The sequence below is a fragment of the Amphiprion ocellaris genome, chromosome 4, assembly GCF_022539595.1.
Source record: "Amphiprion ocellaris isolate individual 3 ecotype Okinawa chromosome 4, ASM2253959v1, whole genome shotgun sequence".
Taxonomy (NCBI): Eukaryota; Metazoa; Chordata; class Actinopteri; family Pomacentridae; genus Amphiprion; species Amphiprion ocellaris.
Window position 1 is genome coordinate 2,212,905 of NC_072769.1, and position 26,074 is coordinate 2,238,978.

General features: G+C 41.7%; 1 protein-coding gene across 4 annotated transcripts; it reads right to left on the reverse strand.

Annotated features, from left to right (window-relative positions):
* Positions 1-2,695: 2,695 nt before the first annotated feature.
* Positions 2,696-26,074, reverse strand: abcg2b (ATP-binding cassette, sub-family G (WHITE), member 2b). Of its 4 annotated transcripts, XM_055009882.1 has the most exons (17): positions 26,004-26,074; positions 24,266-24,486; positions 23,232-23,291; positions 15,993-16,110; positions 15,763-15,918; positions 14,162-14,319; positions 13,831-13,982; positions 10,773-10,865; positions 10,114-10,265; positions 9,688-9,839; positions 7,991-8,080; positions 6,095-6,219; positions 5,520-5,674; positions 5,326-5,415; positions 5,161-5,213; positions 4,915-5,077; positions 2,696-4,611 (listed from the first exon to the last, which is right to left on the reverse strand). In XM_055009882.1, the coding sequence occupies exons 2-16, from the start codon at positions 24,412-24,414 to the stop codon at positions 4,930-4,932; spliced, it is 1,851 nt and encodes a 616-aa protein (XP_054865857.1). In that variant the 5' UTR covers positions 24,415-24,486; positions 26,004-26,074; the 3' UTR covers positions 2,696-4,611; positions 4,915-4,929. The 4 variants fall into 4 exon arrangements, with proteins under 4 accessions (XP_054865857.1, XP_023123225.2, XP_054865856.1 ...); XM_023267457.3 differs by having other exon boundaries at positions 2,696-5,077; positions 26,004-26,073; XM_055009881.1 differs by lacking the exon at positions 26,004-26,074 and adding an exon at positions 25,626-25,847 and having other exon boundaries at positions 2,696-5,077; positions 24,266-24,464.

Sequence of the window (26,074 nt, forward strand, 5' to 3'; positions counted from 1 at the left end):
ACTAATGAAGACTATGAGATGCTGTGGAAAAAGGTAAAAAAAAAAGTTCACTATTGTTTAACCTTTCTACATGAAAGTCCAAAATTTGAAGTTTTAGTTGACCTTGTTTTCCCACCATTACACAACACTGCCAGTCTGCTCAGTCATCTATATACTTTGTGTGGATTAAGCCTGCATGTGAGCCTGTAATGCGTGTAGTAAACGTGCACTCGCTGATCACACCAGAGGATTAGAAGTGTAGGTTTATTTTAGATCTTTGAGATGCCTCAAGAGCCTTCCTCTGCCTCCTCTGAAGCATGCCACGCCACCTCCCTCCCCCTGCTCAGGTATAAAACACCGTCAGGATGTTTGCTGTTCCAGGGTAGAGGATCACGAGTGGATCTGCTTACCCCTGCATGGCTGAAGATGCACCAGAGTATCTTGCTTTCCTCTGTAAATCGGTTTCCTCCTTAGTGCCCTCTTCTTTTTTCTTCCACCGTTTTAACCGCAAAAGCGAACTTTTCTCCTACTTGATCCTCTGTGTGGCCAAAATGCCGTTTATACCACCAGTGTCGATTGCGCGCTCTGTGTCAGGACTGACGGGGAAGGAGAGGTCTATCAGTAGCACTGTGTCTGCAACTACTGTGAGGAAAACTAAAGTTCCAGGAGAAGACAAAGGCAGCTCAGTGAAGGAGCGACTGACTTTAAACCTGAAGCAGCTAGGGAAGAAGAGTCAACCCAGGAGTCATCTACCTACGGATAAAGAACAGTCAGGAGCAGAGCTGCATACAAAGAGAAGGGACCACTTGTTGCCCTCATCAGAAACCGACAGCTTCCCTGCCTCCAGTTCAGGGGAATCTCTGTGTAAGACGCAGCAGCACAAACATGTGAGCTCTGTCAAGACCGAACAAGAGCTGAGGATGAGGAGCACGGATCGAGAGGAGGTCCGTTTCAACCTGACCCTCACACCTGAGGCCGTGGTGTTGCTGCAGCGAAGGAACACCGAGAGGTATCAACGCTCAGCCGCCAGAAATGCAGGAAGTGGAGGCAGTGCTACCGGAAGTGCAACAGATTCCCGACGCAGGAGGGAGAACATCTCGAAGAGGCATCAACCAGCAACACCAAGAAATGGCCCGATAAATAACAGAATGGCTGCTAAAAACATTGCTGATGCTGAACTCGGAGACATCGGCTCAATTTTGAATATCTCATTGTTAAACGAGCAACATAAGTATGATGATGTGGAATATGAGGAAGAGGACTACACTGTAGATGAACGTGTGGTGCTGAAATGTACAGAGTGGCTCCATGGGCTTGAAAACACTCCAGTAACAATCAAGAAGAGCCTGAATAAGAGTGCAGGCAGTGTGAAAAGTTTCTGAAGGTGAATGTAAACGGGTGGTATTGCAGTGTCTCTGTGTTGTGTTGTTGTGCTATGCATCCACTGTCTGTTTCTAGGGACAAGATAACTGTCCATTTTCTTGTTCTCGATAAACATCCGCCGTGACACTTGCAAGATGTTATTTGCAGCAAATTTGACTTTTTCCATTTCAAAGTCATAAGATGCTTAATGCACTGGTGTGTGTGGTATGAAGAACCACTGTATCCAAACAAAACAAAACAAATTGAAGCTATTCCTCTCAAGAACTAACTAAATATTAAATGATATTTGAGCAGTGAAAATGTACCTCCTTTAGTAGGCTAGAGCCTTGACTGTGATGGATTAGATACATTTATTATTACAGTAGCCATAAAAGAGCTGCCTTATACTCAATAATATATGAATTAGACTTGAAAATATGTAAATCTTTTTCCACTTCTGGTGAGCGATTGTGTGGTCTACTGAGATACAAACTTGTCCCTGTACTGTACAGTGAAAAATCCAACATGGGTCAGAGGTCTGGCTTTTCCCTTGAAATCAAAATCATGTCCCTATAAATACTTTCTGTGTCCTCTTATGATATTGTTTGACCCAAATATTAACAGCTTACTATGAGGTTGTTCCATGTTTTAAACACTTGCTTCAAATGACATACCACTCGGAAAATCATTTTAATCACTTGTCCCGAAACCGTTTCAAGGTGTCTGCATTGGATAGTAGTTACTGCAGCCTCACAGTTTTGATGCCATTACTGACCTTAACCAGAGAACCTTCAGAGAAATGACAATTTATGACTGTGGTACAGTAGATGTGAAATTGTTACACCTCAATATGCTCTACAGCCTCCTAGAGGTAAGGAAACTTAATGAAATACTTTTGTGTACAGCACTGTAAAAGCACAGGGTGAGTGATGAATTGCATGTAATTTTTGTTTTTTAATTTTTAACATCGATATGTGATTTTCTAACGAGGCTGAAGTGTGTAACAATCTCTAAAGCACATGGAAAGACAAACATACACTCACTAAGTTGGAAATGGAGAGTCTCAGGCATGGAGCAGCACAACTTAGTGAAAATGTTTGTAAAAATTATACACGATTTAGAGTATTTACATCTCGTGATGTGGTGCAGTTGTAAAAATCACAAAAGGTTTAAAAGCAGGTTTTTTTTGTTAATCACATTCATTCAACAAAGAGCTGGTACAAGAGTGCAGTAAGTCTGATAACATCAGAGTAGAATTTTCCAAAAATAATCCAAGTTGAATGCTTTTCTGTCTGTGTTTTACAGCATACAACTAATTAGTTTACATCCATACACTATTGTTCAAAAAACGGGGTCATTTAGAAATGTCTTTATTTTTGAAACAAAAGCAATTTTTTCAGTGAAGATAACATTATTAAATGAATCAGAAATACAGTCTAGACATTGTTAATGTGGTAAATGACTATTGTAGCTGGAAACAGCTGATTTTTAATGGAATATCTCCATAGAGGTACAGAGGAACATTTCCAGCAACCATCACTCCTGTGTTCTAATGCTACATTGTGTTAGCTAATGGTGTTGAAAGGCTCATTGATGATTAGAAAACCCTTGTGCAGTTATGTTTGAAAATGAATTAAAGTGTGAGTTTTCATGAAAAACACAAAATTGTCTGGGTGACCCACAACAGTAGTGTACTTCATTTTGATGAGCTATCAGCAGCATTCTTGTAAAACATGCACTAAGTTTAAACAAAAAAGATACATTGCACATTAATTTAAAGAAGTGCTTTCACTATTTCTTTACAGCATTAATAAAAAGAGGAGTAGCTTAATGCACCGACTTTGTGACTTTTCACCTGGGAAATGGGAAAATATACACCGCGTTCCAAATTATTATGCAAATTGTATTTAAGTGTCATAAAGATTACATTTTTTGTTTTTCAATTAAACTCATGGATGGTATTGTGTCTCATGGCTCTTTGGATCACTGAAATCAATCTCAGACACCTGTGATAATTAGTTGGCCAGGTGACCCCAATTAAAGGAAAAACTACTGAAGAAGGATGTTCCACACTATTAAGCAGACCACCATTTTCAAGCAATATGGGGAAAGAAATTGATCTCTCTGCTGCTGAAAAGCGTGAAATAGTTGAATGCCTTGGACAAGGTATGAAAACCTTAGATATTTCACGAAAACTTAAGTGTGATCATCATACTATTAAGAGAGTTGTGGCTGATTCAGAGCACACACAGGTTCGTGCAGATAAAGGCACAATGAGGAAGGTTTCTGCCAGACAAATACATTGGATTAAGAGAGCAGCTGCTAAAATGCCATTACAAAGCAGCAAACAGGTATTTGAAGCTGCTGGTGCCTCTGGAGTCCCACGAACATCAAGGTGTAGGATCCTCCAGAGGCTTGCGGTTTTGCATAAACCTTCTATTCGTCCGCCCCTAACCAATGCTCACAAGCAGAAACGGCTGCAGTGGGCCCAGAAATACATGTTAAAATGTAACTTAACCTGTTAAAATGTGCTTGATTGAAATAGCTTTTGATTTTAGTAAATATGACCTCCTAATGCTGCAAATTCAACAAATGACTATTTTCAGTTCTTTACAACCTAGAAAATGTCTTGAAACTCTGCTGTGCATAATAATTTGGAACAGTGCATTTTAAGTTATTTATTTTTGAAAAAAATACAGTTTTCATTGGGAGGTTTGTTCAATAACATTTGAATTAAACTTTAACAGCTGATGATTTGAAAATTATGCTGTCATTTGCATTGACTATTGAGGAAAATCAGAGAGAAATATAATTTGCATAATAATTTGGAACGCGATGTATGGATTGCAACTCAATTTGTCAATGACATTCTTATTCACCAGAGGAAGACTCGCTCTTCTGTTTTTCTTTACAAATCGCACTAATGCACAGTCATCAAATGTATGCTGTCGACCACAATTTTATTTACTGATGTCCATCCCTTAGATGAAAATGCATTTGTCACTTTTTCTGAACTGAACTAAATTGAATTTAATCTTTTTTCATATTGGAACACAGCAGCCTTTGCTACTGAAGCTCCTGCCATCTGTGCCCCGATAGTGAACCCTCTTCTTGCCTTTTTTATACAAACCACAAAGCAGGACTGGATGGTAATTGCTCAGCTGTACCATGCAGTATGGGTGTTGTGTCTCCACCCATTTATTTCAGGTTTTTCCTTTAATTTGACACCCGCCTGCATTTTCCTTCTTGCCGCTTAAGTTGTCTCACTCACTGTAAGTAGCTTTGTAAGGATTTAAACAGTGGCTTGGCTGTTATTAGACATTTCACATGCACAAACCAAGTGTGCTTATCAGCAGCTTATCCACCTGGGAGTCAAATGTTAGGACACGTGTGTTTGTTTCCCACATGAGAGTGCCGGTGAGTCAGAGACTCCATGTGTAATGTTTAGCAAATATTAAATTTTAAATTTAAATAATGACATTTTGAAATCTTTATAGGGTGCAAGCGTATAAAACATTAGGTAGCAGGTATTTTTTTGTTTGTTAAATAAATAAGATCAAGACTGATGGATACAGAAATGGATGGGCTTCACTTCCAGCGGTTGATTCGTCGCAGCTGCACGTAGGCCAGGAACATGCAGACGAGTATGATTCCCACTAGAGCCACCTCATTCTTCCAGAAGCCCCACACAGAGTAGTCGATGCCCTGCTCCTCCAAGTACTGCTCCCCTGGGTAACTGAACACAGGAAAGAGACGCTGACTGTGTGTGTGTGGAGACGTGGCTGGTTACTGTGTTTTAAACTGTGTTATCACACTCACGATACATTGCCGAAGAAGAACACCTGTCCTTTCATCTCGTTGATGAATGTAGCCTAAGAGAGACAAAGAGATCGAGCTGATAACAGCAGATTAAATTCAAGCCCACTGATCTTATTGTCACAATCACACCCTCCTTCCTCACTCTGCCTATGTTCTATATCTTACATCCAATCCATATTTGAAGATACTGATCCATTTCAGCCAAGAGAGCCAGCTCAGCATGGAGTTGAGATTAACAAGGAAACCACCAAAGACCTAAGATGTAACACAAGGGAGCAAGAGGAGTAATGAAACACTTGAAAAAACATAATTCTACTTCATTACTTCAAGTGTACACATTATGTGTCTCGGTATCTCACCATCATGAAGACGAAGGGCAGAGCAACGAGGATGTTAGCTATTGCGAATGAAGATGTACTTGCTGAGACGACGAAAGCGAGACCAACACTCGCCAAACTGGTCAGACACATGGTCAGCGCAAAACAAAGGAAGGACGTAAAGGCAGGCTTCAAACCTGAAGGAAGACAAGGAAGAATGGGCATTTTAAAACGATCCAAGATGTTGCTTTAGGCAGGTTTCTCTTCAGCAATGGCAGGAAAGGTTAAATGGAAGGTTCCCAACAAAAAGCATTCAGCATAATTTCGGAAGACATCTAAAAGTGTCATCCAGATTTTATTCAACAAAACTGGAACACCTTTGAGATTAAGCCCATACAGAAAGAATTACGCTGCTTTCTTATTCACTACATAATTTACTGCTTTCACTCTCGAAGTCAAGTGAGTAAATTGAAAAAGCTTTTTTAGAGATTGAGTCCTAAATAATCATAATTTCATGGATGGAAATAAATCAGCATCTACTCCTTTCTGAACTTGATAACTGACTGCTATGATACATCATGTTGTGTACTTATTGTGTTTACGTGCATATATGTTACCCATCATGTAGTAGGAGATGACTGAAAACACAAGAATCGGGATGATGCGATTGGGAATGAGATCAGCAAAGACCTTGGACAGGAAGTAGACGGAGGTACGGTAATAGCCACTGGCATTCTCGTGACTGCAACAGACAATAACAAAGACACTCAAGAAACACATAATATAAACATGGTGACGGAGTTAAAAGCAGATGATTGTAAAGGTATGAAAAAAGGTCAAATTAAAATTATAGATTTTTTCGCTACAACTGACACTATGAGGCTTATGATTGTCTTTTATCAATTTGTAAATAAATTGCACGAATAACACAAAAGTCACAACAAAAAGCTTGATGTAGCAAGTATTTTCTTGCAAAAAACAACAATTTCTTTAGTCATACATAGCCTCTTAGAGCTGTATCAGCCCTGAAGAATGGTCTGACTGCACCATTTATCAGTCTGCTATCGTTCTCATCTTGGGTGGTGCTGAGCTCAGGATGCAGCAGCAGCACTGGAAAATACTGTGAGATGTGGAAGTTGTTCTGGCAGAACATGATTGAAAAATGCAACTTTTCCATGACCATTGGGCAAATATCCCTGATAGACAGGAACGTTTGAAGAGATCTTCTTTGTAGTTCTTATTCTTTGTAATGAGGGTTTTAAGCATTGCTGCTCTATTTGCCAATGACATTCTTAGTCACCTGAGGAAGATTCGTTCTTCGATTTTTCTTTACAAGTCGCACTAATGCCAAACATACGCCGTCGACCACAACTTGATTTACAAACTTTTTCAAGACCATTTGGTGAACAAGAACATCCCTGTTAGATAGCAAACATTGGAAAGATCTTTTTTGTAGAATCTGCTTGGTTAAAAACCTGCTATTTTCAATGTAAGAGGTTGTGAGCTTGGAAATTGTTTTTTGAGGTTACCTGCAACTAAGAAGATTTTCAAAATAGCACCAGACAGACTGTGGAATAGGAGGAAAGTGTTTCATGAAATACCAGTGGCAGACTATGTGCCTTGATTATTGTCTGTTGGGTACATGCACATGGACAGTTGCAGATACCATAGACATGTAGATGTTGTTGATACATTTCCTTCTAGTTCACTTAAGACTCTGAAGGACTCTGTTACATACATGCACAGTAAATCAGCATCTTGTGCAGTGCTACTAAACATGCAAACTACTGCCCTAGTAGCACCGTTGCTGCACAGACACAAATTGACCCCAAACACAACTTATGTGAGAATCACTAGTTTTGTTAGGGGTTGTTGATGAACACATTCAGGCACTCCAACTCAGTATTCCCAGAGAACCATCTGAGTCACTCTCCCCAACTGACTTGAGAGTCACAGTCGTTTGACGACTCTTGCTGATTTGGGAAGGTACTGAAATTTACATCATGCAGAGCATAGCGGCTCTTTGAACACAGAAAGTTTAACACAAACCTTATACCCACAGTCTACATTTGCAGACCAAAATTTAAAAACACATCACTGAGCCACAATGTTGACACTGTCATTTCGTAAATACTCGCTAGGGTAACAAATGCGAATCAGTCCACAACCAAAATAGTCCCCAAATAAATGCACTATTTCCTCCTGTTAGAACAATGTTTACTAAAGATTACAATGTCCAGTTCTTCTGGGAACACATTTTCTATTCTATATTCTTTTTGAAGACATAACAAAACCAAAACAACACTTCATGTTCTGTTTTGTCAAGATTTATAACCTCTAGACAAATGGGCTGAGGACTGAGTGCAAGAGACAGAAAAGGGAAGTCAGAAAGTAAAACTGAGATAGACTGAAGTCCTGTTAGTTTTAGTATTTTTGAATGGAAGAAAACAGGAAGAAAAATGTAGAATAACATATCCTTTAGCGTATGTATATGTAGTTTATATCTCACTCACATGAAGATCGCCCTTTCTTTGATAAAGAGGTCAACAGCCGAAAGGTTCCCAAACACCATGTTGATGACAAGGAAAAAGAATGCTCCAGTCCTGTTATTGAGACAGAAAAGGTAAGAGAAAGTTTTTGTTATTGATTCAACAGAAGATAGTAAAGCAGACAATGTCAGCAAATGCTGCTCTGATAATATAGCATCATAAAAGTTTCCTTCTTTGCATATCATGACTTAATATTGATTGGGCATAACATTCTGACCACTGACAGGTGAAGTAAATAACACTGATTACCTCTTCATCATGGCTCCCGTTAATGGGTTGGATTTATCAGGCAGCAAGTGAACATTTTATCCTCAGAGTTGATATGTTAGAAGCAGGAAAAATGGGCAAGCCTAACGATTTGAGTGAGTTGACAAGGGCCAAATTGTGATGGCTAGACAACTTGGTCAGAGCATCTCCAAAACAGCAGCTCTTGTGGGGTGTTCCCGGTCTGCAGTGGTCAGTATCTATTAAAAGTGACCCAAGGAAGGAACAGTGGTGAACCGGCAACAGGGTCATGGGTGGCCAAGGCTCATTGATACACATGGGGAGAAAGGCTGGTCTGTGTGGTCCAATCCAACAGACAACTGTTGCTCATATTGCTGAAGAAGTTAATGCTGGTTCTGATCGATTCTGCTAGAAAGGTGTCAGAATGCACAGTGCATCACGGTGTGTTGTGTATGGGGCTGCATAGCTGCAGACCAGTCAGGATGTCCATGCTGACCTCTGTGCACCACCAAAAGCACCAACAATGGACATGTGAGCATCAGAACTGGACCATGGAGCAATGGAAGAAGGTGGCCAGGTCTGATGAATCACGTTTTCTCTGACATCACGTAGATGGCCTGGTGCATTACCTGGGGGAATACATGGCACTGGGATGCACTATAAGAAGAAGGCAAGCCGGCGGAGGCAGTGTGATGTTTTGAGCAATGTTCTGGTGGGAAACCTTGCATCCTGTCATCCATGTGGATGTTACTTTGATACGTACCACCTGCCTTAGCAATGTTGCAGAACTTGTACACCCTTTCATGGAAACAGTATTCCCTGATGGCTGTGGCCTCTTTCAGCAGGATAATGCACCATGCCACAAAGCAAAAATGGTACAGAAATGGTTTGAGGAGCACAACAACCAGTTTGAGGTGTTGACTTGGGATGTTTTGGGCAAACAAATCCAATGGATGGAGGCCCCACCTTGCAGCTTCCAAGACTTAAAGGATCTGCTGCTAACATCTTGGTGCCAGATGCCACAGCACACCTTCAGGGGATCTAGTGGAGTCCATGCCTCAATGGGTCAGGGCTGTTTAGGCAGCAAAGGGGGACCGACACAATATTAGACAGGTGGTCATAATGTTATGTCTGATCGGTGTATATTTATTCACTCACTGTATTTTTAGTTGTAATAAAACCTCCAGCACTCACATATTAGATCTTTATTTAAATACCAAATATCTTTTTTTAAAAATCATTCTTGGCATAACACCCTGAGCCCTTCTTGAAATGGAAACTTTTACATTTGCTGTTTCATCACAGTTTCAATAATCTACAATAAAAACCAAATGAACAGTGAAGAAATCTTCTGTTTCCTGTAAGGTTGTGGTGTAGAGGTTAAAACAAAGCAGATCTGATGAGTCACCCTGGGTTATATTGCAGGTGACGTGTACCTGTTCTGGATGGCCTCGGGCATAGTCTTGGGCAGCTGGTAATAAATGAGTCCCACCAAAATTCCAAAAAAGATGTTGAGAGCCAGCTGGGCGTAGGAGGTCTGAGGATTCCTCAGGGTGTTCAGGGCCGTCCTGCCGCACACCACACGCAACTGTCTCACAAATATGAGGATATGAGAAATACTTTGTATGGGCATAATGATAGTAAACTGGGTTCATTCAGCGGGCAGCCAAGCAGACTGACATAGCCTCAGTCATTACAACGTGTGATATAACACCATAAACTCCCTAATGTTAATTACACCAGCTCAGATATTATTTCCCCCAACTTAAAATGTACTCTTTATATTTTTGACTTAAGAAACTTGTTTTTTGTGTAACTTTTCAATAAATAGTAATCTATTTCTGAAATATAGAGCTGCTGACCTGATAGAAGAAAGATGTGGTATAGCTGGCTGGCTTGTCTTCACCACTGACCCCTTCGGCAATGCTTTGATTCACGTGGTCCAGCTCCATAGTCACGTTCTGGTACAGCTGGGACTGCCGATACTTTACTGCCAGCATGTTATTACCATCCTCTTAGGAAAGACAGCAATGTCACAGTCTCATGTCAGATAAAGACAGATGATGTAATAAAATTCTCTTTTTACACCAGCAGTTGAGCTCATTTTGAGGATTAGATGATTTGCAAAAAAGAGACGTCATCAGGGCATTGAGAAAGAAACTGTTTGAGATTATATAAGCATAAAGCAATATTATTTATTGTTATAATTGGTGCATTGCCATTATTTACCCAGTATTCTTCAAAGAATAAAGTCTGATCTTGTGAGCTACTTCTCAGAAAAACAAGTGGAGTTTCTTTAGTTACCAACTATTTCATTATGTTTCATAATGTAGCAGCTTCAGTTGAAGTGCTGTTAAAACAATGTGTACGTAACCTCGATGTCTAAAACTAGAAGTGTCCAACCAATTTTAGTCTAATTTGACTTTTCCACCTAAACATTATCCTTCTCACAAATCACCAGAAAACATACTCATGATTTCAGCTGGTGTTGTGAATAGTAGTTTGTTTTATTTTACTTTACCGTCAATGGATGATTCTAAAGTTGACTTTGCTTCTCCATTTGTGATGTCCATGAAAAAGTCAGCGGGATTGTCGAAAGACTCTATCTGATAACCTGTCCAAACACACACAGAAACCATCATGCAGCTTTGTGAGGAATGCTTCTGTGAAAACAAATTAAACGTGGGGAGGGCATTTGTAAAAAACAAACAAAAAAAAAGGGCAAGTACAGTTTTTCATATTAAGGTGGATGCAATCTGACATAATGTCAGATTGCATCTACATGTTAGAGTATTCCCCAACCAGAAGCCATGGCTGGACAGTGATATGCGGTCTCTGCTCAGGGCACGGGACGCTGCCTTTAAATCAGGTGATAGGTTGGCCTACAGCCATTCCTGCAGAGAGCTGAAGAGGGGCATCAGAGAGGCCAAACGCAAATACCAGCAGCGCATTGAGGGCCACTTTAAGACCAGCGACTCACACAGCATGTGGAGAGGCATCAAGGCCATAACTGACTACAAAGGCAGCGCACCACCAACCAGCAGCGACGCCACGCTCCCAGATGCCCTGAATGCATTTTTCACACGCTTTGACACCCCCTCCACCGGTGTACCAGCCTTGCCCATAGCACCAACCAACCAGTTGCCCACCCGAGTCCCGCAACAACATCAGATTAGGTCAACACTGAAGAAAATCAATATCACCAAGGCAGCAGGTCCAGACGGGGTGCGGGGTCGGGTCCTGAAGGCATGTGCAGACCAGCTAGCAGGCTTGTTTACGGACATTTTCAACCGCTCTTTACAGCAGGCTGTAGTCCCCACATGCCTTAAATCCACCACCATAGTGCCCATGCCCAAGAAACAGGCAGTGAAATGTCTGAATGACTACCGCCCAGTTGCCTTGACACCAATAATAATGAAGTGCTTTGAGAGGCTGGTCCTGCATTACATCAAGGACATCATTCCTGCTCTGGACATCCACCAGTTTGCTTATAGGGCAAACAGATCAATGGAAGACGCCATCTCAGCTGCACTGCACACAGCCCTAACCCACCTAGAAGGTCCCAACACCTATGTTAGAATGCTATTTGTTGATTTTACATCAGCATTCAACACCATCTCCCCCCATAAACTGATAACCAAGCTTGGCCATCTGGGACTAGACACCACACTCTGCTCCTGGATCCACAGCTTTCTCATCGACAGACCACAGAGTGTCACAGTAGGAGAGGTGACATCATCCACACTCACACTGAGTACAGGTGCACCTCAGGGCTGCGTCCTCAGCCCGGCCCTGTTCACCCTTTTCATACATGACTGTACCCCCATCCACTCCTCCAACACAATAGTAAAGTTTGCTGATGACACCACCATAGTGGGATTAATATCTGACAACAATGAGACCCACTACAGGGAGGAGGTCCAGCACCTGGTCAGCTGGTGCTCTGAAAGAGACCTGGTGATGAATACCACCAAAACAAAGGAGATCATTGTGGACTGCAGAAGAGCCAGGAAAACGACCCGCCAACCTCTCTGCATAAATGGAGAGGAGGTGGAGAGGGTCAGCAACATCAAGTTCCTGGGTCTCCACATCACCAGTGATCTCACATGGACCTCCAACACCTCCCACTTGGTGAAGAAGGCTCAGCAGAGACTTTTCTTTCTGCAGAGGTTGAGAAAGACTAAGCTCCCCTCACAGCTTCTCATGAACTTCTACAGGAGTACGATTGAGAACATTCTGTGCCACTGCAGCACAGTTTGGTTTTCCAGCTGCACCTGTGGAAACAGAAGGGACTTGGCCCGTGTTGTAAAAACTGCACAGTGGATTGTGGGAGCACAGCTTCCCAGCCTGGACTCTGTCTATGCTAGCTGGCTGAGGAAAAAGGCCAGCAGCATCAGCAGAGATCCCACCATCCTGGACACAGACTGTTTGTCCCCCTTCCATCAGGGAAAAGGTTCTGGTCATTAAAAACAAAAACCAGCAGACTGTGGAACAGCTTCTTCCCCAGAGCTGTGGCTGCCATCACACCCCCCACCTACTGCCCCACCATCACACCCCCCACCTACTGCCCCACCATCACACCCCCCACCTACTGCCCCACCATCACACCCCCCACCTACTGCCCCACCATCACACCCCCCACCTACTGCCCCACCATCACACCCCCACCTACTGCCCCACCATCACACCCCCACCTACTGCCCCACCATCACATCCCCCACCTACTGCCCCACCATCACACCCCCCACCTACTGCCCCACCATCACACCCCCCACCTACTGCCCCACCATCACACCCCCACCTACTGCCCCACCATCACACCCCCACCTACTGCCCCACCATCACACCCCCCACCTACTGCCCCACCACCACACCCCCACCTACTGCCCCACCACCACACCCCCACCTACTGCCCCACCACCACACCCCCACCTACTGCCCCACCACCACACCCCCCACCTACTGCCCCACCACCACACCCCCACCTACTGCCCCACCACCACACCCCCACCTACTGCCCCACCACCACACCCCCACCTACTGCCCCACCATCACACCCCCACCTACTGCCCCACCATCACACCCCCACCTACTGCCCCACCACCACACCCCCACCTACTGCCCCACCACCACACCCCCACCTACTGCCCCACCACCCAGTCATTCCCCCCTCCCAGTTCATCTGTGCAGTAAGAACTCTACTTCAACACTGGACCACTTTATCAGCACTGACCACTTTACTTTGTCTGTATATAGTACTTTGATTCGTCTTTTTATTATTTAAGAGTATTTTTTAACTATTTTTATTATTTACACTGCTGCTAATTGTCGTGTTCTTCAGATGAATTTCGTTGTACTTCTGAACAATGACAATAAAGTCTCTTTAATGTTAATCTTTATGGTACGCAGCTAAACTTTGGCCCCAATAACTGTGTAGATGAGTGATAACTATCTGCACTTCACATGCAGATTCAGAACTATGTTATCCCTTTGGTATGTTAGTATTCATCATATAAAATGAATCTCTGTCAGGGTTCTCCACCTTTTATAACAAATACACAAACACACACACTATGTACCGAGGCCTGTGAAGTAGTCCAGAGCGTTTCCTGCCGCTCCTGCGTACACCACCTCGCCTTTATGCATCAGCGTCAAGTGGTCAAACTGCTTGAAGATGGAGTATCGCGGCTGGTGAATGGAGAAGATCACAGTCTTGCCTTGTCTCGACAGCCTGGACACACGTTTGAACAGTTTTACGCAGTAGATGGTGAAGACACATGCAAACAATCATTAAAGCTGACGATAAACAGCATGTTGCTCACTGCCACATACCACGATTCAGTTGTCATTTGCATCTTACTGTATGTGTGGGTATGTGAGATGTGTGAGCAATTAATAATTCTGTTGTACTTGTGCAGTAGATTGATGATGCAGTTTGCAGTGTTAGAGTCCAGTCCGGTGGTCGGCTCGTCTAGAAACAGCAGCGTAGGGGAAGTGATGAGCTCCATCCCAATGCTGCACCTCTTCCTCTCTCCTCCTGACACACCACGCAGGAACTCAGTGCCTATCTGAACACACACACACACACACACACACACACACAAAGGAACTCTTGCACAATGTACACTGCAGTTTAGTTTTGCCCTCCCATTATGTTGTCGGTCAGATTGACCAATTTTAATGTAAAAAATATATAAAATAAATTGTTCAATTATTTTATAAGTTTGAAACTTCTTTTGCTCGGCTTATTATTAATCAACATATAAAATGAAAATGGTTCATTTCAGATGTTTGCAAACCTGCCCTGAACAGAAGAGGTGTGTTGTGTTAATGTATCAACTCCATGAAAACAAAAAAAAATCAAAATATGAAATAAAATAAAATAAATAAATAAATGTCATGTAAAACTAATGTATTTTGTTTGTGGGTCTTTCCAATGTATATCTGAAAAGTTTTAATATGCATTTTTTTAAATGAAAAATGAAGTGAATTATCCTCTTTGAACCATGAAATCTGAGAGGTGAAGAACACTATGCACTAAATATTGATTTAAAAAAAATTAGTAATGGAGTTAACAATGAGATTTAAACAATATTAATTGGGAGTTTTTGGTTTCTGACACTTTTGGATACTTAAACATGACCCAGGAACATCATTGCTGTTCCTGAGAAATGACACTAACAGGAGCGTTAAAATCTCTACCTCATTATTTATGATATTGTGACTTTTTTCTAGATTTTTCTTCTAAAGATATGTCCTTTTTACAATGTCTTATTGTTTTTGCACAGCCTTGAGAACAGTCACCTTGCATTTCCCTGCGCAGACTGTATGTGACAAATAAAAACTCGAGTCTTGAATCTACTTGACTTCAGATATCAGCAGGATGGAAAGAATGAACCTAAATGAGTTTGGAACTTATTGGGTCTTTTTTCAATCCTACAATCCGACATTCAATAAGCCACTATTGCCTGAAATACCCAATTTCACTACAGTTAAAATCACATCATTACTAACCCCCACCCTGACAAACACAGAACCATTCACAATTTACAGACGGAAGTGTTGTATTCTCTTACATACAGCTGTGCTCATATGTTTACATACCCTGGCAAAATTTGTGAAATATTGTCCTTTTAAAAAAAAAGGTAAAAACTTTTCTTTCATTTAGGGTTTGTGGTCAGACAAAATAATTCATTGTCATGCAATGGTATTTGATCTGATTCTCATATTTTACAAATTCAGCCAGGGCATATAAACTTATGAGGAGAACTGTATGTTCTCAAAGAGTTTTGGCAACATCGAAACACACTTTAGTTTGACCCTTGTTCTACTAATTTTACAAGTCATAGTAAAAGGACTATGGAAAGTCTGAAGGTCAGTTTTTTTTATACATGACTATAAAAAATTATATCTGTTTGCTGCACAAATCATAAAATAACTGTCTTTAGGAGTAACTACAGCCTTCTAGTTTTGTTTCCAACAATGCCATAAAGTGAAGTGTAGCTCTGTACCTTTGTGTCAGCACAGTCTGTGAGACCCAGGTCTTGTATGATCTCGTCTACTTTCTTGCTTTTATCCTCAGAGCTGTGATGTTTCCGGCTGAGACGCAGGTTGGCGCTGAACAGAAGGTTCTCCCTCACGCTCAAAGTGCCCATCACGATATCATCCTGGTAACAAGAGGAGGACATAAATAAACTACACACAAGTGTATAAAGTCAAAGAATCCATGTAGTTTGTGTACCTGAACCACATAGGCAGAGCTGAGCCTGAGTTTAGCTGTGACGACTTTTCCATCCACCAAGATGCTTCCGTGGTGCAGACCAGCCGGGTCTTTTCTGCCTGCGATCACATCCAGTAGTCTGTCATAGAAAGTAAAAAATTAATTTTTATGTGACTTTGTGTACGAACTTATGTCTATGTACAGACGTGGACAAAATTGTTGGTACCCCTCGGTTAATGAAAGAAAAACCCACAATGGTCACAGAAATAATTTGAATTTGACAAAAGTAATAATAGATAAAAATTCTATAAAAATTAACCAATGAAAATCAGACATTGCTTTTAACCGTGGTTCAACAGAACTATTTAAAAAAATACATTCATGGTGGTGACGATGTAGGAGTAGCTCGCATGAAGAGGTCTCCTGGTTGAATTGTTAATATATACCTGTAAACACCACAGCTGATTTTGGGAAGTGACGGACTACAGTAACAACGTAACCTTGGTTGAAAAATGACTGGTTCTAAATCTAAAGTGAGTAATACATCAAGCTGGCCAGTCACTCGCGGTGGAGTGGCTACTGTAGTTAGCAAACTTGCTAAAATGGCAGCCGTGAGCTCAGATGCTAGGTATTGTTGGTCTCAACAATGACTCGTCCGACGTTTTATCAACAACCCAGCTAATCTCAGACCTGGAGAAGCAACGGGCTTCGCTCCGGGAAGACATGTCAGTATTAATCCAGGAGTCTGTTAAACCACTACAGACCTCAGTGGATGCACTTCGCGAAACGGTGAATAATTTTAATGGCCACCTGCCTGCTGCAGAAACACTGGCCGGGGATAACTTTGAGTGCATAACAAGCACGGAAAAAACAGTGAAGATCCTGCAAGCCCAGAACAAGTCTCTTAATGACCGCTTTGACGATCTTGAAAACAGATCCCACAGAGTCAGCCTCTGGATAATTAACATTCCTGAGGGCAGTGAAAAGGACCGGGACCCGGTCGAGTTCATATCTGATCTGCTAATGGAAAACCTCGGCCCCGACATCCTCTCCAAACCCCCGGAGCTCGAGAGAGCTCATCGATCCTCAGCCGCTAAGCCTGGACCGGGAGGTAGACCCAGGCCTTTTGTGATATGCTTTCATCGTTTTCAGGAAAGAGAGAAGGTGCTTCGCTGGGCCAGGCAACACTGGCTTAAACACCACGAATCAACACTGCGCGTGTACCCTGATGTTAGTGCCATCACTGCAAAGAAATGAGCTGCTTTTAACAAAAGAGGGAGGAAAGTCTTAGTTGGCGTGCCGGGTGGATAAACCAAGTCTTCGCAGGTACCGAGCAACACCCGCCAGGAGTTTGTTATTGTTCCAGGGGCGCCAGAATGTAATCAGTTATCTCCAAGTTTAGGCGGGAGAGGAGTAATTTCACCTTTCCCCTACTGCTCTCAACAATTTTAGACCCCAGCTGTAGCGATTCTCACCCTGATGGCATACTGAGCATCGGCAGCCGTGATCCGATCGTTTGCATAGACCAGCAGAGTTTGGACGTCGTTTCTGTCTGCGGTCTTCCTGATTTTCCAGAAGCTCAGGCCAGTGAACAAGCCAATTATCAGCAGGACTGTCATCATAAATCCGAATATATAAACATCTTCCACATCCTCCATGGATAGGGGTGCCAGGCACATGATCCCCTTCCACTTCCCCCAGGCGTCGATCATGTAACCAGAGGCAAAACTCCCATCCGGGCAGGTAGGCTCCCCTAGGCCTGTGCTCTTTGTGGCGACAATCTTGTCAATTGCGTTGAGAGACCAGTTAATCAATTCCATGATCGGTGTTTCGAAGGTCCAGTGCCAAGCGATCGCTCCACGTCAGACAGACGAGACGAGACGAAGAAATGCAGCAAGCAGGGAAACATGAGGGTATGGGGAGGAACAGAGATAGCGGAGCGAGGAAAAGTGCGACCGCCTCCTACGAGAGCTGAGAGCAGAATATTCATATTCGCGGATATATTTTTTTTCATGGATAATTATTTTTTATCAGCGGTCCACACCTGTCAGTACCATAGCATTGTTATTTCAGACCACGCCCCTGTATCTGTTGATACTAGCTTTCCCAAGCATGTTCCCCCCTGTAGACAATGGAGACTTAACTCTAACTTGCTAGCCCAAGCTTCCTTTAAAGACTTCCTTCATACGCAGATCTCCTTGTTCTTTGACACTAATGATCCTCCAGATATTTCTAAATGCACTCTATGGGAAACTTTCAAGTTGTTTATGCGCGGGCAAATTATTTCATATGTTACAACCCTAAAGAAGCTAGAAAGGGTGGAGTCGGAGGCACTCACCAAGGAGATATTTAGAACTGACAATTTGTATGCTTCAGCTCCTATCCCTGCTCTTTATAAAGAACAACTCCAGCTTCAGTCCAAATTTGATTTGTTATCCACAAGTAAAACACAAGCAGCTATTTCTTGCTAAACAACATTTCTTTGAGTCTGGGGATAAAGCGGGAAGATTATTAGCACATCAGGCGCATACAGCCACACTATCCAGATTGATCCCCAAGATCAAACCTGCATCAGGAGAAGCTACCTCAGATCCTATTGAGATTAATAAGATACTTTATTCTTTCTACGCTCATATTTACTCCTCACAATGTCTTTCGGATGTCTGGGATGGAGATAGCCCTTTAGATAAGATTGTTTTTCCAAAAATAGAGGAAGATTTGTGTAGGGAGCTGGGTGGTCTAATTTCTACCGAAGAAGTACAAGAGGCAATTATGTCAGTTCAAAATGGTAAAACTCCAGGCCCTGATGGGTTCACTGTGGAGTTTTTTAAGCCGTTCTCAGTCATCATTACACAAGCCCTTCAAAAATGTATAATGAATCCTTTGCTAAGGGCCACCTCCCTCCCACCCTGTTGGAGGCCTCCATTTCTCTTCTGTTTATGATTGATAAAGACCCTCTTATCTGCGGTAGCTATAGGCCCATCTCTCTTTTAAATGTCGACCTAAAGATCCTGTCAAAGATCCTAGCCCAACACCTACAGTGGGTCCTATCAAGTATAATATCAACTGATCAAACAGGTTTCATGCTTGGAAGGCACTCATTTCATAATACAAGGAGGCTCCTAAACATTATCAGTGCTCCTAGCTCGAACATTCTGGAAGTGATTATCTCACTAGATGCAGAGAAGGCTTTCGACAGGATGGAGTGGAGATTCCTTTTTTTATTTTGCAGAAATTTGGTTTTAATTCAGACTTTATAGCCTGGGTCAAACTGTTTTACATCACGCTTTACATCACGCCCAGTCACCTCGGTCCACACAAATGGACTCAAGTCTACCCCATTTCCCCTTCATCGTGGAACCAGGCAGGGCTGTCCTCTTTCCCGCCTCTTATTTGCCATAGCCATTGAGCCTCTAGCCATCTGGTTGCATCAGGAGGGTGGGTTTGAGGGCATCACCTGCGCTGTGAAAATTCATAAATTATCATTGTATGCCGACGACCTCCTTTTACACATCTCTAATCCAGTTGCCTCTCTCCCCGTAGTTCTAGATATATTCGACAAATTTGGGTCCTATTCAGGCTATAAACTTAACCTCCACAAAAGCGAACTTCTCCCCATTAATTCTCTGGCAAAAAATATTCCCCCATCCTTTTTCCCTTTCAAATATGCTATAGATGGATTTAAATATTTGGGGGTGCATATTACAGCTTCGATTAATCGACTTTTCTCAAAAAAATTCTCTCCTCTCCTTGAGAGGTGTAAATTAGACTTTGACAGATAGTCTGGTCTCCCACTATCCCTAGTAGATCGTGCTAGCTTAGTGAAAATGGTTGTTTTACCAAAGTTTCTCTATCTGTTTTCACATATCCTCATCTTTCTTAAAAATAATTTTTTTAGATCACTCGATCAACTCATTGGTTCCTTTCTATGAGGTAATAAAAATCCATGCATCAAAAGATCAGTGTTACAGCTCTCTAAGGCTCTTTGCAGCTTAGCATTGCCCAATTTCTTACACTATTACTGGTCCTGTAATATTTATAAACATTTGTACTGGATTACCAACACATCAGATGAAGAGCCCCCCTGCATGGGTGGATATGGAACTGGCATCTTCTAAACTTTCTCTTAATTCCCTGGTCTGCTCTCAACTCCCTTTGACTGTCTCCAAATTTACCTCAAACACAATGGTAACTAACTCTATTAGAATCTGGATTCAAAAGCCTGGGCCTCCACTGGGCCTCAGACCTTTCACCTATTGTAAACAATCACCTATTTTTGCCCTCTTGCACTGATTTGACCTTTCAGACCTGGTCTGACAAAGGGATAACTAAATTCTAGGACCTTTACAACCAAGGGACTTTTATGTCTTTTTCAGAGCTCTCAGAGAAATTTGATTTGCCTAAATCCCACCTATTTTGTTTTTTTCAGATAAGACATTTCATTCAGAACCAGAACCCCAAATTCCCTAGTTGCCCCCCGGAAACTCTGGTGTACTCACTGTTAGCTTTTGATCCTGAACAAAAGCGACTAGTTTCCAGCATTTACAGCCTCATCAATTCTGCTACTGACAGTCCATCTACTGCTCCCAAGGATTTGTGGGAGCAGGAGCTTGGAATCACACTGCCTGATGATTATTGGCAACAAGTCTTACAGTTGGTTCACTCTTCTTCATTCTGTGCGAGGCATGGCCTCTTACAGTGTAAAGTTGTACACAAAGCTCACTACACTAATTCGAGGCTATCTCGGATTTACCCCCAATGTAACTGATTCATGTAATAGGTGCAAACAATCTCCAGCCAACCATTCCCACATGTTTTGGTCCTGTCCCAGGCTTGCCACATTCTGGTCTGAAATCTTTAAAACTCTCAGTGCAGCGTATAACATTACTATCTCTCCTGAACCTCTCTTGGCTTTGTTCGGTACCCCTCTGGAGCCTCTTACCTTTAAAGTTGTACAAACTGTTCTTGCCTTTACCACCCTACTGGCTAGGTGACTCACTCCTCAACTGGAAAAACCCTCAACCTCCATCTCATGGCAGATGGGCGAAGGAGGTGTTACTGTCCATTAGACTTGAAAAGCTTAGACTTTCCCTTAATGGTTCCCTAAACTTATTTGAGAAGACTTGGAGACCTGCTATAAGACTTTACAACATCAGCATCACTGGCTGATGTTAACATAAACTGGACTATATCATTACCACCCCAAACCATAAAATTTGCACAGACATTCTTGCACTGCACATCTTTGCACTTTTAAACTTTATTTTTATTTTTATTTTTTCTGTTAAAAATTTTGCCACCCTTGTATATATTGTAAATAAAACTGCTGTAACAATGTAAATTTCCCCTGGAGTGGGGAGAAATAAAGAACTTTATCTTATCTTATCTTATCTTTAATTATATTGAATCTTTGACATCCATGCCTGATTGTGATGACTGAGCCCTCCCTTTATTATATTCATTTGTTTTATTTTTTTTAAAAAAGTAATTTTAGTACTTATTTAGTTTGATTAAACTTTTTTATGTCATGTACTCACTTATTTATCATTATTTTCCTTTTGTTTTTGTATTTGTTGTATGTATTTTGTGCTGTTCACATTTGGATAGTAGATATACATTAAGAACTGCTCTCCTTTGGGGTTGGATGGGGGTGGGGGGAGGTGTTTGGGAGAGAAAAAATACTGGAAAAAATGATACTCTGGAAGCCCTCTCTGCCATACTGTATCATATGCCATGTTGATGTCAGTGAAATTGCTTCCAATAAAGACAGTCAATAATAAAAAAATAAACTCATGAAACAGGCCTGGACACAAGTGATGGTACCCTTAACTTAATATTTTGTTGCACAACCTTTTGAGGCAATCACTGCAATCAAACCATTTGTGTAACTGTCAGTGAGACTTCTGCACCTCTCAGCAGGTATTCTGGTCCACTCCTCATCAGCAGACTGCTCCAGTTGTCTCAGGTTTGAAGGGTTCCTTCTCCAGACACCATGTTTCAGCTCCTTCCACAGATGTTCAATAGGATTTAGATCAGGGCTCATAGAGGCCACTTCAGAATAGTCCAATGTTTTCCTCTTAGCCATTCTTGGCTGTTTCTAGCTGTGTGTTTTGGCTCATTATCCTGTTGCAAGACCCATGACCTGCGACTGAGACCAAGCTTTCTGACACTGGGCAGCACATTTCTCTCTAGAATACCTTGATAGTCATGAGATTTCATTGTACCTGCACAGATTCCAGACACCCTGTACCAGATGCAGCAAAGCAGCCCCAGAACATAACAGAACCTCCTCCATGTTCCACAGTAGGGACAGTGTTCTTTTCTTCATATGCTTCATTTTTGCATCTGTGAACATAGAGCTGATGTGCCAAAAAGTTCCAGTTTTGTCTCATCTGTCCATAGGACATTCTCCCAGAAGCTTTGTGGTTTGTCAACATGCAGTTTGGTAAATTCCAGTCTGGCTTTTTTATGATTTGTTTTCAACAATGGTGTCCTGCTTGGTCGTCTCCCATGAAGTCCACTTTGGTTCAAACAATGATGGATGGTGTGATCTGACACTGATGTACCTTGACCTTGGAGTTCACCTTTAATGTCTTTAGCGCTTGTTCTGGGCTCTTTTCTTACCATTCGTATTATCCATCTCTTCCATTTGTCATCAATTTTCCTCCTGAGGCCACATCCAGGGAGGTTGGCTACAGTCCCATGGATCTTAAATTTCTGAATAATATGTGCAACTGTAGTCACAGGAACATCAAGCTGCTTGGAGATGGTCTTCTAGCCTTTACCTTTAACATGCTGGTCTATAATTTTCTTTCTAATCTCCTGAGACAACTCTCTCCTTGGCTTCCTCTGGTCCATGTTAAGCGTGGTACACACCATGTCACCAAACAGCACAGTGACTACTGTAACCCTATAAATAGGCCGACTGACTGATTACAAGTTTGTAGACACCTGTGATGCTAATTAGAGGACACACCTTGATTGAACATGTCCCTATGGTCACATTATTTTCAGTCTTTTCTAGGGGTACCATCATTTTTGTCCAGGCCTGTTTCATGAGTTCGTTTTTTAAAAATAATTCTTTTGAACCACGGTTGAAAAGCAATGTCTGATTTTCATTGGTTAATTTTCCTAGAATTTTTATTTATTATTACTTTTGTCAGATTCAAATTATTTCTGTGGGTTTTCCTTTCATTAACCGAGGGGTACCAACAATTTTGTCCACGTCTGTATATGTATGTAGATTACAACAGTTCTTACGATGTTTTGCCACTTCCTGTGGCACCCATGATGGCATTCATCCCTGGTTTCATGATGCCACTGCAACAATCAAGTCATACAAAGCAATTATATATATTATATATATATTTCAGTTTTTAAATAATGTCCCATTTTTTAAAAACTGAAATTACAAACCATCTAATCACAAGTGAGGGGGTTAGAAGCAGAGTGGTCTAACCCACAAAAAATCTGAGTTTCATATAATTTACGTAATATTTTATGGCCTAGATTTTAGTGGTAAAGTGGTCTAACCCACAACCCAAACATAGCGTTACCGTGTTGCTTCGAATGTTAGACCATTCTTGAAAACACAAACCTTTGAACCCATTTTCCTCAAAAACTACAGAAAGTGGGTTAGACCACTGCTTCCAAACTCGTCAAGTGTCTGTCAATAGTTATTTGCTCAACTTTTTGACATTAACAACATTGTTAAGCATCAAGGCCATAATATAGTTTTACATTTTTACTTATGAGTTACAGCATATGTCATTCAGTATTTTTTCTATAGCTTCTATGGTGATGGTAAAGTCTTAATCATATCTTTTGTATCTTATTTGAGATCAAACACATCCATCAAATTGCCCTAAGCTCTATATATTCTGTGTATAATTCATAGATATCTACTTTAAAATCAAAAAAGTCAAATAAAATCCAGTGCCTTTTGAAAGTCACTCAACTGTACGTTGTGTGAATGGCTCTGGTCCTAAGTGATGACTGCAATATTCTGGGAAAAGACATATTTATGGTGTGAATGCATCCTTCTGGCTCAAGATTTAGCATCCTTGACCCTGTTTTCTCCATTTCAGCCTTCCTTGCCTCTCAGCGAAATAACAAAATAACAAACACAAACTGTCAGGTGGTAAAGAGTGACATGAATATCGTATTTAAATAAAACAAGAAAAGCACCTTGAGTGCCACATTATCAGAGTCACAACCTGGTGATGTTGCAGTTAGTGTTATGCAATATTGTGCTTTGCAATTTCACAGTGTCACAGGTGAGTATCGTGGCTTACCTGACATCTTTGAGGATGTACTTTTCAGCACCTACTTTGCAGCAGAGCCTTTTCTCTTGAACACAGTAGTGCAAGTTGCTGAAAGTGACGGTCGGCCCTCTGTCCTGGAAATGCGTCCCGACATTGAAACCCATCTCCGTTTTATTCATCTTCAAACACAGCAGTGGTACCAGCAGAGACGGAGAACCGGGGAGTCAGCCTCAAAGAGAGACAGGTGCAGTCTGACACCGAGGCAACGAGACAGATGGAGTACATAAACAGCAAGTATGTGGACTTTGGACTCTTCCAGTGTTTGGATTATTGAATTGCGACCATAAAACACAGTGCGACATTGAACTTTCCACTCAGAATCTCAACTCAAGCCGTTGAGGAAATAGTTGACAGATGACAGTGTTTACTGGGTGTTCTGCTGCTCACCCATGTTGTAGTGCAAAGTGGCATCCATTCATCCATTATTAAAGGTTTAAAAGGTTTCCAGGGAAATCTGTCCATGAGATTTTGGAATATGGCTACAGGGACTGGCGTCACTTTAGCCAAATAAACTTATTTAGGTTGGAGACTAATGTTTGCAAAATAGGCCCGACTCAGCCAGTTTTCAAAATCATCCCAAAGGTGTTTGATGGGGATTTGTGCAAACCAGTTCTTCCACAGCAAAATGGAAGAATTTTTTTTTTGTCATGTAGGAAAAGGCCTTCGTTTGACAGCATGTGTGAAACAATATTAGTTTTTCAATTAAAAAATAACAATTGTTCCTGTACTGTTATGTTTTAATATTCAGCATTATAATTGTTGCTTATCCTCAGGTGTCCTTAATCAGCAAAAGTTATTAGATGACGTTATTACTATTTTACTATATTACTTTATTATTCCCAGAGGGAAAATGAAGTTGTTGCAGCAGCGTGGATATTCATAAAGGGTAAACAATAAGCCAACACAGAATATTAGGCTATAAAGTGGGGGCAAAATATAATGAGATAAGGATAAGGATAAGGAAAAGGATAAGGATAAACTTTATTGATCCCACAGTGGGGAAAGTTCACTGTTCCAGCAGCTCCAAAGAAGAAGTATAAAGGCAGTGCAGGAATAGATAAGAAAAAGAAACACAGTGCAAGAATTGCAGAAAAAAACATTATATACAGATGATTTTTTTCCTATAAATATCATGTAGAAGATTATATACAAGAGGATGAGGTATCAGTTATTGCACTGATGAGGCATCAGTTATTGCACATAAGTAGGAGGATGCGTGTCTAAAATGGAGGAAGAAAAAAGTGCAGCAGTAAACAGTACACGGCGGAGTTTATAGTGCGGCATTGTACAATCTAACAGATGCTGGAATAAACGACCTGCGGAAGCATACCTTCTTACACCTAGGGCAGGCATGGGCAAACTATGGCCCCCGGGCCACATACAGCCCTTTGGGCTTTTCAATCTGGCCCGCGAAATAATTTGGTCAATATTAGAATTGACGAAATTGCGGTAAAGACCACATTCATTTGGCCTTCTCCTGCAGAACCTGGCGTTTCTGTTGACCCCACTAGATGGCGCACTCCAGACACAAGTGACCTTTGTTGGTTTATTCTCTCTTCTTCCACTTTGCAACTGCATTGAGCTGCTGTAACAAGGAGTGGATCAAAGAAAAGTCGATAGTGAGTGTCGAGTGTTTCAGAAGGAGTGAATATTGGGTTTAAACCTGAAAATACCCACGCTCAGCACAGAAAGGAAAGACAGTACTCACGAGCTCAGATCTTTTACTTGCGGCAAGGGGAGATAGAGACTTCACGCACCGCTGCTGCAGCCTTCCTTCTC

What these genes read in the sequence shown, in the direction of transcription:
- abcg2b (XM_055009882.1), bottom strand. Translation starts at nt 24,414, where the DNA reads ATGAATAAAACGGAGATGGGTTTCAATGTCGGGACGCATTTCCAGGAC. An exon ending in CAGACTGTGCTGACACAAAG is followed by an intron (nt 14,320 to 15,762) that starts GTACAGAGCTAC and finishes GTGTGTGTTCAG; the next exon opens with ATAGGCACTGAGTTCCTGCG. An exon ending in AAAGAAAGGGCGATCTTCAT is followed by an intron (nt 6,220 to 7,990) that starts GTGAGTGAGATA and finishes TGTCTGTTGCAG; the next exon opens with TCACGAGAATGCCAGTGGCT.